This window comes from Tenebrio molitor, chromosome 1 (assembly GCF_963966145.1).
Source record: "Tenebrio molitor chromosome 1, icTenMoli1.1, whole genome shotgun sequence".
NCBI classification, from domain to species: domain Eukaryota; kingdom Metazoa; phylum Arthropoda; class Insecta; order Coleoptera; family Tenebrionidae; genus Tenebrio; species Tenebrio molitor.
The window spans coordinates 35,494,917-35,513,802 of NC_091046.1; the positions used below are offsets into that span (position 1 = coordinate 35,494,917).

Consider the following 18,886-nt stretch of genomic DNA (forward strand, 5'->3'; position numbering starts at 1 on the left):
GTAAGGGGACATTCTTCCACAATGTGTTGGATGGTTTCTTTTTCTGCACCGCATTCACAAGAAGGGTTTTCACGAATATTCCAGTGAAACAGCATATTATTGCATTTGCCATGCCCGGTTCTAAAACGATTTAATTTACACCAGATTTTCCTGGGTAGGTGAAATCCCGGAATTTGTTTTGTAGGATCCTCAATTTTTATTGAAAATATCTACTTCTTGCCAGGCTGCTTTCCAATAGTCAGATTTGGAAAATTGTTGCATGAGAAATTCTTCTTTCCAAAGTGGTTTACGCGATTTTAATCTAAACGGTGGTAAATTTGCCATGTCTTGTGTTATGGAGTACATGTTCGGTGAATTTTGAAATTTATCCCAAATTCGTTTTGTGACGTAATTTCTTCTAATATCATACGGAATAATGTGCGCTAAGACATGTAGCCATGGTGTTGGAGTAGATTTTAAGGTACCCGTTATTATTCGAAGTGTATAAATAAACAGTTATCTTTGAAAACAGTTTCTATTATTTATTTTTCGTACCTCCACACGGCGGCACGGCAATTTTGCCGGAGTACATACACTATTACGGATATTACTATCAACTAATAGTGCAGTGCTTGTCAACATAATTACCGGCGTCTCGCCTCCACATTTTGACTTTGTTGTGTTTTATTATGTTCTGTGTCAATGTTAAGCAACTTCCTCACGATGTGACATGAGTATAATAATATACCTTTTTGAATTTCAACTACCAATGTGTTATCTAAATCCAGAATTTTTAAATTAAATTAAATTAAATTAAATCGAAATTTTTTCTAAACACCAAAGATTTCTCATAGCAACGGAGAGCTCTAAATATTTATTAATTTATTTATTTATTACTTATTTATTTATTATAAAAATGCCTTATTTAAGTGAAACCGAGCGGATAGAAGTTCTAATGATGATAGGATATGGTGATAGGAGACGAAGCTGTGCTGAAGTGATGACACTTTCGATGACACACAAAAAATGAAACGGTCATTATGTGATACAGTGTTGAATTAAAAAAAACACTCTTTATCATGAAATTAACCCCTGTTTTCATTTAGAAAAAGGATTTCCCAGAAACCATTCTCGAGATATTTAACTGTTGCCATACTTTGTAGCGACCTGTATATATAACTGAATGTCTGTTTGTTTGTATATTTTGTATGCAAATCTACAGTTTTACTCCGATCTTGATAAAATTTTGTACACTTGATCTTAAAAACAAGAAGAAAATTACTGTCTACTTTAATTTTACAAAAACCAACCCCTACTACCATTTTCAACCCTGTTAAGAAAAAAAGACAGTTTTTTCGAGTTGGAAATACCCTAACCTTCGCCGCTTCACCCCTATTTCATCCTCTGATTATATCGTCACCTTCGCCGCTTGACACCCACAAAAAGCAACCCCTATTATCATTTTTAAGCCTGTTAAGCACAAAAAAAGTTTTTTCGAGTTGGAAATCGCGTTTGCATGATATGTTCAGGTGTCATAGTTACATTTGGTTGTTTATAAAAGTAGCAATTTCGGAAAATGTGTTTGAATGATTGTGTTTTACCGGAAGATGTCTTAAATGAAGCAGAACAAGCTTCAAATAGCTTAATACCGGAAAAATCAAAAGGCAGGTATCTGAAATCAAACGAGACAATCAAACAATAGGAAGATCTAAATAAGGTTACAACTGAAAATAAAAGTGTTATGTTGGCGTATTTTCATGAATTGGTAAGTGATCATAGTGTTAGTTTCTTATCGTATTGATCTTTTTGTTTATACAGGCTGATTCACGTAGCCCGTTCATTAGAAACTTTCTGATTTCCCCAAATCATTTTAATATGAAAATTGGTAGTTGACTATAATCGACTACTCCAAGTTCAAATGAAATATTTTCAAAATGGTGGCACTTCCGGAAATACCGGAAATCGACGCCATATTTAAGTTTTTAAATGGAAAGGCCTCAGTTTGACTTCACATTTCGATTCTACGTTAAATTTTGAGTTTAGAACGTCTTTTTGTCAGCACTTATCTGTCATCGTTTTTGACCTATAGGCTCTGCCATTTCTATTGAAACACCACCTGTTGGATTTTTCCTAAAATTTAGCAATGTGTAACAGGTTCGGTTGGTTGTAAAACGGCTTTTAGTGAGAAATTTGAAATTTTGACATTTTCTAGTTCCTAAAACGTCAAAGCAAATCACTGTCAAAATAAGTATGATAAATTGATAAATCAATGATCTAACTACACATTTAGCAATTATTTATCTCGTCGACGCATCGTGCATTCTTAATATATATAATAATTTAATATAAATGTCAAAAGAAATCTAAAAATTTTACGCCTGCGAGTCCTACCACTACAAATGTGAGTGAGTGGTTATCTGTCGTGGTTAGTGTTTCTGCTGGAAGGTGGAAAGTAAAACCCAAGGGAAACTCAAAGAATTTTAATCGATGAACAAGGAAATTACAAAATCAAAGGATTGGCGCCAGTTTTGTAATCTTGAAGGATTTCGCCTCTTAGGTGTGATTGGATAATTCTGTAGACAGTAATATCAGATACCTATCTGGAAAAAGAAATTGGTATTATGGGGGTATATAGACAATGTAGGATAAGACTGTAAGGATTAAAAAATTAGGAGTTTGAGGAACTCATAATTGAATGAATTGGAGAAAAGTTTAAGTAAAAACATTATTTTGGTTTATTTCAATGTACTTATATGTATGTATTAAGTATTTTTTTAAACTACACTTGCTGAAATGCTTTTTTATTGAATATTTCTTATACTGAAACCACAGAGGATCGACGAAACTAACACGTAACCTCACTTTTCTGCTGTTAAAATTAAATGAGTTATAATAATTAATAACAAATAAAACTGCACTCAAAGTTTAGCTGAAGAGATGAAAATCAAAGTTACAATTAATTCCAATTTAGAACAATAATTTAAGGTGTCCCCTCAAGGCGCATGTGGCGTGTGATAAAAAGTGCGGGATTTAATTTTGATGTTATACCTAAATGTTAGCATTGTTAGCAAATGTAAATACGTTCTAAGCTGAAGACGCTGACGCTTTTTAGAATGATAGAAACACCTTTTTTAACTTACGGAAAAGATTTCTGAAATTTCAACACAAATTTTTCCAACTGACCACATTGGCTGACTTAAATGCAGTTTATCATATAATTTAATAAGAGTTCTCTTCATGTCAGCACCCATAAGGACTCGTTTTTTTTTTCTATTTTGCTCTATTTTCGCGAAAAAACAATAAATTCTTGATAATTATTGGGTTATAATTGAATGAAAGACGCGTTGAGACAAATATGACATGACATTCAACAAAAATCAAGATTGGCAATAATAGTCAAAAAATTACTAAACATATTTGCAGCGTTGCCAAATTGTCAATCAACAGGTGGTGTTTCAATAGAAATGGCAAAGCCTATATGTCATCTTTTTTGCAAAAAAGCGAGGTTGCAGGGCTTCATTAACAAATTTATAACTCTTAAACCATCGGAAATAAATAATTGATTTTTTTAAGTTGAATTCCTAAAGACCTGACCGATCTTTTCCGCCATTAGTGATTTTTTTAATGTTTCATACGCCTATTGAAATTTTTCAAAAATTGCTAATCAAAAAATGTCAAAAACTTTATTTTTTTAAATAGCAACAACAATTTTTGACACTAGATATAAATGTAAAATTTAATTCTAGTCCTACTTTTAGTAACATTGTGTATGCCTATTCCCAGCCGTTTTTTGCGTAATTTCGATTTTTTGGGTAAAATATTCTTTTTTTATCAAACAATTATTTTATTTGAATTTTTATTCAAAAATCACATGCAATAAACAGTAGACAACAACGAAATAATAAAAAATAAGCAAATTAACAAAAAAATATTTTCAATGAAATCATTTAGTACATTAAAATATTTTTTTGTTAATTTGCTTACTTTTTATTGTTTTGTTGTTATCTAATATTTATTGCAATGCTATTTTTGAATAAAAATTCTATAGTATTGCCGTTATAACTTTTTATCTGCTCCGCCCACATAAATTGACCAATGAGAATCGAAGCCAGATTCAATCTGTATAATTTTTCATCACATTTGCCGCGTAAAAAAGTTAAGGTTAGAATTCTGCTGTCAAGTCCACAATTATTGTTTTAGGTTTTAAAAAATAAAATGTCATTAAGGCAATTCGAATGTCAGAATTTTTTTTCTGTGTAAATGAGATTGTCTTAACAACCTATTTGATTGGTAACTAAGAAAATGCAATGGGCGGGGCAGATAAAATGTTACGTTGTCCTTAGTATAATAAAACAATTGCTTATAACAAAGAATATTTTATTCAGAAAATTGAAATTATGCCTAAACGGCTGCAAATAGACATACATAATGTTAATAGAAGTGGCCTTAAAATTAAATTTTACATTCATATCTAGTATCAGAAATGGTAGTTGCCATTTAAAAAAATAAAGTTTTCGACATTATTTAATTATCAATTTTAAAAAATTGCAGTAGGCGTATGAAACATAAAAAAAATGTCGTTGATAGCGCAAAAAAGCCGCCAAATCTTTGGCAAGTCAGTAAAGTAAAAATAAATTATTTATTTCTGATGGTTCAGGAATTATAAATTTTTTAATGAAGCCCTGCAACCTCATTTTTTTGCAAAAAAGATGACATAGGTCAAAAACGATGACAGATAAGTATTGACAAAAAGACGTGCTAAACTCAAAAGTTAACGTAGAATCGAAATGTGAAGTCAAAATGGGGCCATTCTATTTAAAAAAACAAAGACGGCATATATTTCCGGTATTTCCGGAAGTGCCACCACTTTGAAAATATTTCATTTGAACTTGGAGTAGTCGATTATAGTCAACTACCAATTTTCATATTAATATGATTTTGGGAAATCAAAAAGTTTCTAATGAACGGGCTACGTGAATCAGCCTGTATAGTCGAAGAAAAAAGTAGTCTACAGTAAAGTTTTAGTTATTCTTCGTAAAAAGACAAACTTTATATTGAAATTATTGCGTTTATAACAATACATGAAAATAAAAACATAATTTTAAAACATTCTGAAATTTGCGAGCAAGGCCGCGGGTAAAAGCTAGTTTTAAATAAACCACAAAAGCAAGCATATCTTTTAGATATAGCTGTTCCAAATTCACACAATATAACACAGACATACTCGTATAGCACAAAAATTAATAAATATTTAGAGCTCTTCGTTGCTATGAGAAATCTTTGGTGTTTAGAAAAAAATTCCATTTTACCACTTATAATTTCAACAACGGGAATAGTACCGCAATCTCTTTTTAAAAATTTACAAATTCTGGATTTAGGGAACACATTGGTAATTGAAATTCAAAAAGGTATATTATACTCATCTCATATCGTGAGGAAATACCTTAACATTGACACAGAACATAATATAAAAACACAACAAAGTCAAAATGTGGAGGCACTGCACTATTACTTAATAGTAATATCCGTAATAGTGTATGTACTCCGGCAAAATTGCCGTGCCGCCGGGTGGTGGAGGGTTAAAAAATATCATTTTTGCTTCAATTACTTCTGCCATTTTTAAGTAATGCAAAAATTCGTTTAGTGTTGCGACAATTTTTTGGCGCAGTATAGTTTCCAATAATTGCAATCAATCCCAGGAAGTTGAACTTGTCTTGTTTTAATTCAATCGTTGCAATGTCACCATTTTTTCAATTTTTGGTTCTGCGTCAAATAATGTGGCACAAATCGAGCACAAGCTTTTTCTTTACTTTAATTTTTGATGAAAATTGTATATAGATATGTTCAACTCCCTCTTATCCCATTTTATTAATGTTCATTATGTCCTTCATGTTCAGTATTTTTCGATGAATACGAGAACGTCTATGCACTTTATACCATATAAAAACATTTCCTATAAACTTATTTTACCATTTCGATTTCGTACATTTTTGTGGCGAAGTAGAGTGAGATATACTCGTATGTACTATCTAAGTATGTAATCTGAACCTAGACGCACAATGGAATGCATTCAGGAATGTTTCTTCAAAATACTTCAAGCACAACATAAATAGTATATTACGATACAAGTTTAGAAGGAAGCCGCGACGAGCGTAGCGGAGTGCTTTTAACGTCGCAAGTGCTTTAAAGGACCTTATAAACGTGTATCATCCGCTATTTTTTATTATACCAATAAATTGAAATAACTTTTCCGAAGTAATCTGTGACATTAATCGTTGATGTAGAAATGGTCAATTGTTGCTATCATAAATTGTGTATAAATATCTATGTATCATTGTTCAAAATGTAGGGGAATTTGTTGTTACCTAAGCAACCCTTAAAGCTTTAGTGTTTTAAAGGCCCTTTTTCGCACGCATTTTAGTGTCAAAAACAGGGATTATGATTCAGGTATAATAAAATAGTTATGAATGTATTATAAGCACGTAGTGAATATTTATTTAATGCAAAGTCCCAATCAAAATCTACCTTTATCAAAAGAAGAGGGCATTTGGAAAAGGAAAATAGGAGTATAAAATAAATTTTTAAACTGTCAGCTAAAATAGTGTCAAAAAAAATGACAATAAAGCTTGAACTACATCGAATTTTTCAAAACTGACAGAAATTTGATGTACCACTTTTTTTGCCCGCAATAGTTGTACCTACCTAGCGTATCTGTTTATTTTCCAGATTATATGATTGATCTACCAACTTGCTTTATTTAATTGGCTTTCATTTATCAATACCTTATTTCACTTTTGACACTTTTGACATTTGTATTTTGGTACAGTTTTACCTTTGTTTTACCATAAACATTTCATGATTAACTTTCTTACCTTAGCGAGAAAGTTGAATTTTCTCACCTCAATGAGGTATCCACAGCCTACGTTTCTAACCTGTAGGGAAAAAAACATTTTGTGATGTGTATTTTAAAATCTATGCATTAATAGTATATTATGCAACAAGATTTATAAACGGCACTTTAGACACGCGTTTTATGTTAGGCACGAGCGAAGCGTAGCGGAGCGAGTGTTTAATAAACAAGTGTCTAGAGAAGTTTATAAACGAGTTGAATACTATACTTTTTCTACGACCAAATTAACAAATGGAACACACAAACGAAACAAGCAACTTTTTTATTAAACGTTAATTTAAACATACAAACTAAATGAACATATACCAAATAGAAATATATATATTTCTCAGGATACAAACTGTTGGTGGCTTCAGGTCCATATTTGAAAAATACAACGAATTATTCCACTGCAATGACGTTTTCTTTCACGCCAGATGCGAAACTAATAAACGTCAAAATACCAACTTGATCTAGAGCTAAATATGTCCAAAAAATTCAAGCCGTGTTTAAAGAAACTTCGAGCGTGTTGAATATCCCGAAAACGCCCGAATGGACACCAAGTTGTGACTAATGAACAATCGTTTTTAAAGTGACGTTTTATACACTATTTATCAGTGCAAAATGTGACACTTTAGAGAAGGAAGTAGAAAAAAAATATTTTCAAATCTTTCTGCATAAGAATTGATCATAAATACTTTATTTGTTTATCTTATCTTTAAAAACAAAATAATGTGTCGATGTAGTATGTGTAAGCGCCAACAACAAATAGTATTCACATGTCGTTGAGTTGAACTAGATTTAAATTGATGTTAATTAAATGCCCTTCTGAGATTTACAACGTAAAATGTGCAGAGCAACATGGTAATTTTTTAAGTTATGATTAGGTATATGGTATATGTCAAAACGAGAATTGTCAAAATTTAAAAACACAGTTGGTATTATGTATATGTACTGTTATTTATTTTTTACAATCTGCGTCTCTAATAGGTCTATTGTTGTATTCAATTTGGAGTCGTTTATGGCTATCTCTTAAAGCACTCCTAGTTTAATAGATCTCTAAGAAAATTTGTTATCAATATTTTAGTGTACTACTGTCATTTACACCAAAAAACTTCCAATATTAATGTTCAAACTCTACTTTTTAACATATGTTGCAGATGTAGTTGCATCCGTTACCTTGAATTATCAATCAATACAAAATTCCCTAGAATTTGAAAATTTAATTTTTTTATTTAAAAATTAAAACAAGGGTGCAAATTCTAAAAAATAATATAAAAAACTCGTTTTATAAGGACATTGGCAGCACTCGTCCCATACAAAACTCCCCTACGGGTCGTTTTTTACACCTGGGACTCGTGCGCCAAATCAACCCTTATAAAACTCGTTCTTCAATATACATACTAATTCCCCTTCGGCGAAATTGTCCCAAAATAACAGACTTCAGGACTTCAGGTCGAGATCCACTGGAGAGCTCGAGAGTACAAACAAAATGTAAGGGTGGGTGGTGATAACCGGGAGAAGGAAAACTCCGAGTGGTTTAATACAATAGTATATTAAAACATGAGTTTTATAATAGTATATTAAAAGACAAGTTTCATAAGACCAGTCTTGAAGCACGAATTCAAGATTAAAAAACGAGTGGCGTAGACACGAGTTATTTTAAAGAATGAGTGCTTCATGGTCTTATGAAACGAGTTTTTTATAGTATTTTTTGTAATTTGCCCTTTTTGAGCCGTTTTTAAACAAAAATGTTTACTTTCCTCGATTTAGGGATTTTTGTGGCGGTTGGTAATGTCTTAATTTTAAAAGTGAAAATTTGATCAAGTCTTCAAAGTCGCCTTTTGTTTCATCCAAATTTTGTCACAAAACACGAATATGAAAGATAATCTTTCATGTACGCCCGCTGAAATACGTGAAATTGCCAAAAATACGGTCGCGAATTTGTTGTCTGATAAATCCTGATAAATAATTCTTTGCACATTTTGTAATTTAAACTGACACGCATGACGGATCAAGCAATGCCAACCTAAAAATTTTCGTAAAATGTTCCGTGAAATAATGGCTCTGAGGATATCCCAGATGATGACGTCGCGATCGTTAATATGTCTATTAGAGAATCAAAATGGAGGCAAATTACAAAAACTTATATTAAGACACGAGTCAGATTTGCAGCACTATTGCCGCAGGCTGTAAATGACGATGCTCTTAAGTTTTATAAAACGAGTTTTTATGCTATTTTTTCTAATTTGCATATTCAATACATGTTTTTTTACAAATAAAATCAATTTTGGTAATTTAGGGAATTTTGTGACAGTTGGTGACACTTAAAAAAAATTCTAAATTGAAATCTAGGCTAAACCGAGGGCTAAACATAATTGTCATTTTTCGTAAGGGAAATTACAATTAAAGATAAATTATCCAGAAATACGGCAAATAGCAGAAAATACCACAGTCAATTTGCTGCCAGCAATGTGTGTTACCAACTGAAAAAAGTTGCTAGATTTCGGATGTGTTAATAGCTTATTAACGCATTCAAAATGAATGAATGCGTTAACAGCTTTGTTAAAACAGCAAATTAGAAAAAAATATATTCTCACTCCTGCACATGTACTCATTTACAGACCTAATAACCACTTAAGGGGGGAACACACGAGCAAACATGTCTTTCATACATGCACGCGCGTAAAGTTCTCCCAGAGCTGCAGCGGTTTTATGGCAGGGCAATGTAATTATTACGCCTGTTGAAATGCCGATAAGCGACATAAACAGACCCCTGTCAATCATCATTTTCGTTCTATACCTGTCAGTTTACAGGGTAGTACTTAGACGAATTTACGATTAGGGGTTGTACTTGCGGTTTAAACCTATTGTCGGTGTTGTTAACGTTTATACAATGGTACCCTGCCATAAAACCGCTGCAGCTCTGGGAGAACTATACATGTTTGTCAAAATCAGCGTCAAACACTACCGACCTACACACGATCAAACATGTCTTAAGACATCATAGTCTGGATATTAATCAACCTGTTCACACGTTTTCTTTGCTGCCGAGTAAAACGATGTCTGAAGAGTTGTGTTTGATGTCAGTGGCGTGCGCTATTACCATAGTTAAACAAAAATACTGGAAAAATAAAAACCGTCGTAAAAAATGGTGTAAGGATTGGCTTTTAAACGGGAACAATTATCTCATGGAAACCTACTGGAAGAGTTAAGACTTGCCCCATTACACCATCTAAAATCAGGAACCTCTATAGCAGTGTGTGAGCGGTACGACGTACTGCCCTGAATAAGTCTGTGGCAAACAAGTGCGTTTGGAAAACACACGGTCAATCATGTACGTGCATACATCAACGCACGGACTTGTTTTCAGGCAAAGCCAGGTTGAGAAGTTTGACGGACTTTTTGTATGCGCGTACATGTTTGAGGCGTTTTCGGGCCAACACACGGACGTTCATGTTTGACAAACATGTACGCGCGTACATGTATGAAAGACATGTTTGATCGTGTGTTCCCCCTTTAAAAGGAAATTGAATAAAAAAATTCAAAAAAAAGGGGGAACCGAAAGCGAAGTCCGATATCGTCTTCGACGCTAATTTTCTATGCCGATCGGCGGGACCGTTCCCTCGGGCCTCATCTCGCTTCCCAAAAAAAGGAAAATTCGAATATAAAGGGCCCTATACACCTAGCGTTTTGTTTGCAGTACTTGTATGCGCATTCATGTTTCCAATACATATGATGATCACATACTACAGGATTTGATAAAACACTAACATTGTATTCATGCATGATGTCAAGTGTGTGGCTAATATATGTTCTTGTATACTTTATTTTGTATGGAAAGACAAGTGGATTTTTTAATATTAAAAACTCGACCACACACCCAGGAGCTGTCACTTTCAGCGAACATGTGTGACGAGAACGTCAAGCTCGCTTGTATTGCTATAATTATATACTTTGTCCAGAGGGAGATTGAGAGATTTTAAATTGTATTTATGTCAACCAATCTCTCGCTGGACAAACTTTAGCAGAATTAACTGATCAACACTCGAAAAAGTCGAAAAAGAAGAAAAGAGAAGTAGAATATCATATAATATACAATTAATGGAAGAACTACGAAGTTCGTCTAAAGATTATTGCAACTACTTGAGGATGTCTGAAGATAACGTTATAAGTTTGTTGGAAAAAATTAGACCCCTTATCGAAAAAGAGGATACAGTTCTGCGGACAGCTATTACAGCTGAAGAACGGTTAGCAATAACAATTCGTTTTTTGGCCATTGGACGATCATATGAAGATCTTACATTTTCTGCAATAATTTCTCCACAGGCGCTTGCCAAAATTCTTCCCGAAACGTGCAGAGCCATTTATTGAATATTGAAACTGTAGCGATGTTCAACGACTGAACCCGAAGTTAGGCCACACCGCAAAAATATCAGACACGTTTGATAGACTTATACTTGTATGAACATACATTACGGCACTCACTGTGATTTTACTAAATTTTGTTTGAGCAAACCGTGTGCTGTCATACAAATTTTCATTCGTGTGTGGACAAGACTTGTATCTCATACGAATTTACGCAATCAAGTTTGATAAACATGCCAGAAAGTGTGTGTTTCTGACAAACTTGTATCACATACTTGCATGCGCAAGCAAGTCCTGCAAACAAAACGCTAGGTGTATAGGACACAAAAGATAAATATGTACTACAATAAGAACAATTAAAAAAAAAACTGTTATCGGTCTGACCGGCCGTTTGCAAGCGAGGTCACCAGCAGACCGATAACACAAACCCGAACAAAAAAAAAACGTTCTGCTTGAAACGACGCGCTCGCTTCCCGAAAACTAAAAATTTACTTTTATCACGTATCACCTGGCTTTGATCGTCACGGGGCGGTCGACGTCTCTGGAGACCTGGACGTTCCTTGGGGACTTCCTCACTTCTTCGGGCCCACGGTGGACGACGAAATCCGGGCGGTGGAATGTGGAATCTGACTCCGCACTCCGGCGTTTGGTTCTCCGCGAACCTTCCGTCGGGGATCCGTAAATCCGCTCCTCGGCGTCTTGGTTTGGACATCCCGGACTCTTCTTCCAGTCTCACCCTCTTCGGACCCTCGACGTCTCCACACCCTTTCCTCGCCGCTCAACCACTCGCCCTTTCCGCCCCCTTCACAGTCCGCAACCGATCTGACCAAAGACCCAAGACCTCCCCCCTGATCCCTTTCTTTTATAGTTTCGCCCCTCTCAATTCGGATATACACACCGGCAAAATTAGCGGGACACGCAAAAAAATTTGATTTTTTTCCGAAAAAAAATGTATTTATTTCCAAATTTTACAAAAAATCAAAATAATGTCCCATTCTTCCAATAACATGGTTTGCAGCGCTTGAGTAGTTTGGGGCGCAGGAATTCTGGCCGTAACCCTTTTGCCCAACATGTCCAAGACATGTTCTATAGAATTCATGTCTGGAGACCTAGTAGGCCAGTCCATCTTGGTGATCCCTGTCTTGGTTAAAAAGTTTGTTACGCAGCGAGCGATGTGCGGACGGGCATTGTCCTGCATTAAGATGAAATTATCGCCAATATGTGGAGCAAAAGGTACCACATGATCTTGTAAAATGTTTGTTATGTACCGATCAGCATTCAAAGGGCCCCTGTCAACGATTACTAATGCTGTGCGCGCTCCTAAACTTATTCCGCTCCAGACCATAATTGAGCCTCCACCAAAAGGGACTTTTGGAATGAAATTACATTGGGAATATCGTTCTCCTCGACGTCGCCATATTCTTTCCCTCCAATCGATTGTGTTTACACAAAAACGGCTTTCGTCGGTGAACAAAACTTGACTCCATTGGTCAATATTCCAATTCTCATGTTCACGGCCAAAAGCTAGTCGCGCTACTTGATGACGTATCTCAAGTTTTGGAGCTTTTGCTGCTGTGTATGACCCCAGTAAAACTTCCTTGAGCCTTCTTCTCACTGTTCGTTCACATATATGGACCCCCCGGATCTCTTCTAAAGCACTTCTGGTCTGCACTGCTGTTTGACTTCTGTTCCTCAGAGTTTGCAACACTATGAAACGACCATCCCTGACTGTGGTTGACCGTTTTCTGCCCTGCCCTCGCCTTCCGTCATACGAACCAGGCGCTCTAGACCTCAAAACATTGCGATTAATGGTTGATTTTGATGCTCCGAGGGCTCTAGCCACTGCACGATACGTTCGACCACTTTCAATCAACACCACAGCCCTAGCAACATCTGTCGGGGCTAAATCTCTCATATCGTGTTCGTCTTCTTATAAAGTTCAACAGAGCAAATGAACTGACCTTTGATGGGGTACCGACGAAATTAAACCCAACTTTTTCGAAGTTACTGAGATGCCGAAATTCTTAATAAATATTCAAAGGACGCCATGACTTCGTCATGAACGGTTGACAGCTCTCAATTTGGTATCAAATGTTAGTAACAAGGCAACTTGATTTGGAAACAATATCAAACTCAACCGTGATCCAAAAAACCTAACAAAAATATTATTTTTTGTTCGACACTGTCAGAATTTGAGAATTTTCTCCTGTGTGAACGGATTTTGATAAATTTGACAACTTGTCAAAACGAAACGTCAAGCTAATTTTAAAGATTTTTAGCGATTTGGAGCCTTTAACGGGCTCGTCGAACAAAAAAACGTTGTATTCAACTCATTCTTGTGTAATTTGGGCTTTTTTTGGCACTCGTGGACCTTTAAAACTCTCATTCCACTCGAGTTTTAAACTGGTCCACTCATGCCAAAAAAAGCCAAAATTACACACGAACTCGTTAAATAAATAACTATTTTCTGCGTGTCCCGCTAATTTTGCCGGCGGGTGTAGATAGATAGATTGGTCAAAAATAATCATAGTAGAGTTTTTTGTTGTCATTTAATTCAAAATTAAGTTACTTTGACAAGAACCTCAATCTTAACCTCAAATTAAATCACAAATGGCTTTCACCAACCTGGAGAAAACGGATATCATTTTGATCTCTGGCCAATCGTTGTAAACGTAGTGCAGCCATCTTCGGGATTTTGGGCGTTTCGAAATGAATAAGCGCGATCTTGGCCGCTAACGAAAAAATCGTATTGTAGCTGCAGAAGAAGAAATTCTTCATGAAATTGAAAACCAGCTACGAACAAGTAGGTACTTGGCGTCTTGAAAATTACCTGGGAGTTTTTCAATTTGCTCAGGAAATTCGTCAAAACAGAGGCATTCTGAATCGAGTTCAGGTTTCTTGGGCGCGTCGTGCTGAAGTTTGCATTACAAATGATAACAAACGATGGTAAGCATTTTGAGCAAATCCTTTGATGTTTCGTTTTATACATTTACTCACAATTACAGTCTTCTTACTTTGTTGTTTTTAAGTTTGTTTAAGCTTTTGTTGTTTTCTGAATAAGTGGCAGGTACTATTTTATCATCACTTTCCAAATTTTATCAAAAATTCATGATGACACTCAAAAAACTTAAACGATAAAAGTCAAACATAACCTCGAATGACATAGAAACTTGACTTTTTAGGTTGTTCCCAAGGCGATCTACATTTACCAGGCCTGGACACTGGCTGTGTTGCCACATTCCCTGGTAGGCCATTCTATGACCTACGGTGTTCCAAAAATTATGAAACGAATTCGACATTTAAAATAAATTTTGACAAGTCCTTGGTCAAATTCGTCAAACTGAATTAAATGTCATTTAAGTGTTGCGTACCAAATTGCAACTCAAATTATGCGTCTTCTTCTTCAAATTACGTAGGTAGCTAAATACTTTTATTTAAGTTTCCATCAAATGAGGAAACGAAGCCAATTTGGAAGGTGATTTTAAAAATCGAAGAGTGAAGAATTCGCAAAAGTAGCCATGCTTGTGCTAAAGATTTTAGCGGAACAGTTATTTATCAATGGGGACAAAATGAAGCGACTTGTGCCAAACGCGGTTCCAATAACTTCTAATTACGAAGAAATTACACTTTGGGAAGAAATAATCAAAATTAGTAATGACGACACAATCACTCGAGAAAATCTTTTGGTTTTAACAACGAATATTGAAATGAGACTGGGAAGCAAGTTACAAGAAATGGGATGGGATTTAGGCAATGGGGAGAACAAATTGTTATATTTAAGTTGGAAATGCCCACTGAACGATTAATCACTGTTGGGTGGTGATATTAGCCGTTCAAATGATATAGTCGTCTTTGTATAACTACTTAAAAACTTTATTGTATGACAAAATGTTGATGTACAAGTGTTAAGTACCAAGGATAGTGGTAGACTCTGGTTTTTACCGCTATATCTCGACTTAAATAAGGGTGGGTGATTTCACCCCTCTCACAAAGAAAGTAGGCAGGACTACCTGCTACAGTACCTCTTTCTAACAATAACGTTCAAAATTGCATTATTTTGTACATATACCGCCCCCCTTGAAGGCACGGACTTCAAAAATATTGGAATTAGCAAAGATCGAACATGGTTATTAGAAAAAGGATTGTTACATAATAAACATGACAAAAAACATTAAAAAATACAAACATTGAAGTTAATTGTAAAAAAAGGGTTAATGCATAATTATAACAAATATTTACACGATACAAACATAGTCTATTCATTCGCTGGCAGAACGCACACCTTTCGCGTGGCTCTTTTGAAGATGCCTTTGACAGTCTTTACGGACACTACGCGCACAACACCGTCACTTCCGGGATGAAGTTCTACGATGCGTCCCAATTTCCATTGTAGTGGCGGCGTGTTGTCCTCAACTAGAATCACCATGGAACCAACTTCCAAGGCGGGGGTGGACGGTCTGGAACCGGAACCACGGAGCTGCTTGGAACGATTGATGTTTTGAACAAGGTACTCCCTTTGCCAGCGGTGCCAAAAGTGCTGCCTCATCTGTTCCACTCTTTGCCATTGCGTCAATCGGTTGATCCTCGTCGTCGTAAGATCTCTTTCGCTTATAGAAGTTAATGGCTCTCCGATGAGGAAGTGACCAGGGGTTATGGGATTAAGGTCATTAGGATCGTTACTCAAGGGACACAAAGGTCTGGAGTTTAGGACTGCTTCAATTCTTGTTAACAGGGTATACAATTCTTCGTAGGAAAGCACGACTTCTCCAATTGTTCTCTTTAAATGACCTTTAATGGATTTTACGTTTATTTCCCAAATACCGCCCATGTGCGGGGATCTGGGGGGAATGAAATGCCACGAGATACCCTTATTAGCCAGATTTTCTGTAATTTGACTAAATGAAGCTGACTTTAGAAATGTTCTTAGTTCCAGTAATTCTCTATTGGCGCCAACGAAATTTGTAGCATTGTCCGAATAAAGATGGTACACATGACCACGTCTTGATATGAAACGTTTTAGCGCATTCAAAAAGGTTTGAGTCGTTAAGTCACCAACTAGTTCTAAATGAACGGCTTTAGTTGAAAAACAGACAAAGACGCAAATATATGCCTTCACAGTACGCTTACTGCGACCACGACATTCCTTGATGTAAATAGGCCCGGCATAATCTACGCCACTGATTGAAAATGGTCTGGTTGGTTCGACACGGGATTTGGGCAAATTACCCATAATAGGATACATAACGCTTGGTTTGACCTTAAAACATTGCAAACACTGGTGCAAAATCTTGCGTACCACACTGCGTGGAGAAATTATCCAAAAATTTTGACGTAACGCGGCTAAAGTTCCCTGAACACCAGCGTGCAGTTGCTCAATGTGCACGTGTTTGACTAATGCCTTAATCAAATGGTGATCGTTTGGTAGCACGATGGGATGTTTGACATCGTAAGTTAAGGATGAGTTTTGCAACCTACCTCCCGCGCGCATTAAATTATCATTCTTGTCGAGAAAAATATTTAAGCACAGTAAACGTGATTTCTTGTTAATCGGTTTGTTTTGTTTAAGGCAAGCTAATTCATCGTTGAATGCAACTTCTTGAATTAAACGCATGATGGCCTTCATGGAATCTTTTAATTCTTCACATGTTAAAGAACTAGAGATTTGCCTTTGGTTTGGCTTCCTACAATTGTTGATGAACCGTAATACCCATGACATTACGCGTTCAGTTTTTTTGTAATTTGAAAATTTTGTAAGAAGCGGTAGTTGTCTTTCGCGAGAATGAATATTGGTCAGAGTGACAGTTCGCCGTTCTGGAATTTCAATATCCGAAAGATTTACGTTAGATACGGGCCAAGTGTCGTTGTTTTCTGACAGCCAATCAGGACCGTTCCACCACAGTTTATTAGTTTTGAGTTGACCAGGTAAAGCACCTCGGCTTAGTACATCCGCAGGGTTACTTTCGCTTTTGACATGATACCAATCTTTCGCATCCGTTAGCGTTTGAATTTCGGAAACTCGATTTCCTACAAATGTTTGTAAGTTTGAAGATGTAGCGTTTATCCATGCCAGAACGACTGTGGAATCTGTCCAGAGAAATTGCTGATCAATTTTGACATTTATCGTTCGTAAAACTGTATTAAATAATCGCGACAACGTTAAGGCGGCACACAGCTCCAAGCGTGGTAACGTAACAGCGCGAAGAGGAGCCACACGAGATTTAGCGCAAATTAAGTGAACTTGATGATTGCCACTATGATCAGTTGTTCTTAGATAGACAGCAGCGCCATATGCGATTTGTGATGCGTCACCAAAACCATGTAGTTGCACCTGTACGGGGCTTGATTTTATTATGTTTCTGGGAATTTCGATTTCGTTTAAGTGAGCGAGTTCTTGCAAGATCTTAACCCATGCACAATAAATAGTTTCAGGTAATAGATCGTCCCATCCAATTTTCAAACTCCAGCACTGTTGAAGGATTATTTTTGCTTTTACTACTACTGGCGCCACAAGACCCAACGGATCGAATACCTGGGCAGTTTTAGACAGGATTTCGCGTTTTGTTAGTCTTTTCGGAATGTCGCACTGTTTTACCTGATAGCGTAACGAATCGTGATTAGGATTCCAAAAAAGCCCTAACGTTTTAGTGTAAGCATCCTTATCGAAACTGACGTTGAGATTAGGCTCGTGACTATCTGGAATTAATGCAGGATGATTGGCGGCCCATTTACGTAATAAGAAACCACCATGAGCTAAAATTTGAATTATTTGATCTCGTAAAGTGATTAGGTTTTCAAGTGAGTCTCCTCCCGTCAGAAGATCGTCTACGTAAAAATCCTGTTGAATTGCTTTAGCGGCTTCCGGGTGCTGATTTACGTTTTGAAGAGCTAGTTCTTTAAGACATCTTGTTGCTAGAAAACTGGCCGGTTTTGTACCGTAGGTTAGAGTGGTTAATCTATACGTTTTTAGCGGATCTTCGGTGTTCTCGCGCCAAACAATTCGTTGATAGTCACTGTGATCGGGATGTATTTCTATCATACGGTACATTTTAGCTATGTCCCCGTTTACGACGTATTTAAAAGTTCTGAATCTCAACAAAATTGCAAAAAGCTCTGGCTGGATTGTAGGTCCTGCCATAAGATTGTCATTTAGACTTAATGCATCAGCTGAGCGAAATGACGCGTTAAAAACAACTCTTAACTTGGTCGATGTAGAATCCTTGAGTACCGCGTGATGGGGCAAATATGTACAGTTCGGTTTATTTAATTCGCAACCCGGAACTTCCTCCATGTGACCCAAAGAGATGTAATCCCGCATGAATTGCACATAATCTGATTTTAGTGTAGGCCTTTTGTTTAGGTTTCGTTCCAGATTGTTAAAAAACTTTACAGCACTATCGCGGTTTGACTTGAGAATTGGAGGATCATTTTTTAATGGCAGTTTAACAAGAAACTTTCCGTTTGTTTGTCTGCACGTATTTTGAATAAAATGTTGCTCGCACATAATCTCTTCATTTGAAAAGCATTTTTGTTCGGAAGGGCTGCTGCATTGTTCTAGTTCGAAGAATTTCTGCACCTGGTTCTCTAAAATGTCGGTTACCGACGTTAGAGAAAGCGAGCAGGTGCTTGAGCTATTGTTATTGTTCATATTTA

General features: G+C 36.1%; 1 protein-coding gene across 1 annotated transcript; it reads right to left on the reverse strand.

Moving 5' to 3' along the window:
• Window positions 1-15,491: 15,491 nt before the first annotated feature.
• Window positions 15,492-16,064, reverse strand: LOC138127376 (uncharacterized). Its single transcript, XM_069043464.1, has one exon. It carries the CDS (start codon window positions 16,062-16,064, stop codon window positions 15,492-15,494), a length of 573 nt encoding a protein of 190 aa, XP_068899565.1.
• Window positions 16,065-18,886: the final 2,822 nt, after the last annotated feature.

What these genes read in the sequence shown, in the direction of transcription:
- LOC138127376 (XM_069043464.1), bottom strand. Translation starts at nt 16,064, where the DNA reads ATGGGCGGTATTTGGGAAATAAACGTAAAATCCATTAAAGGTCATTTA.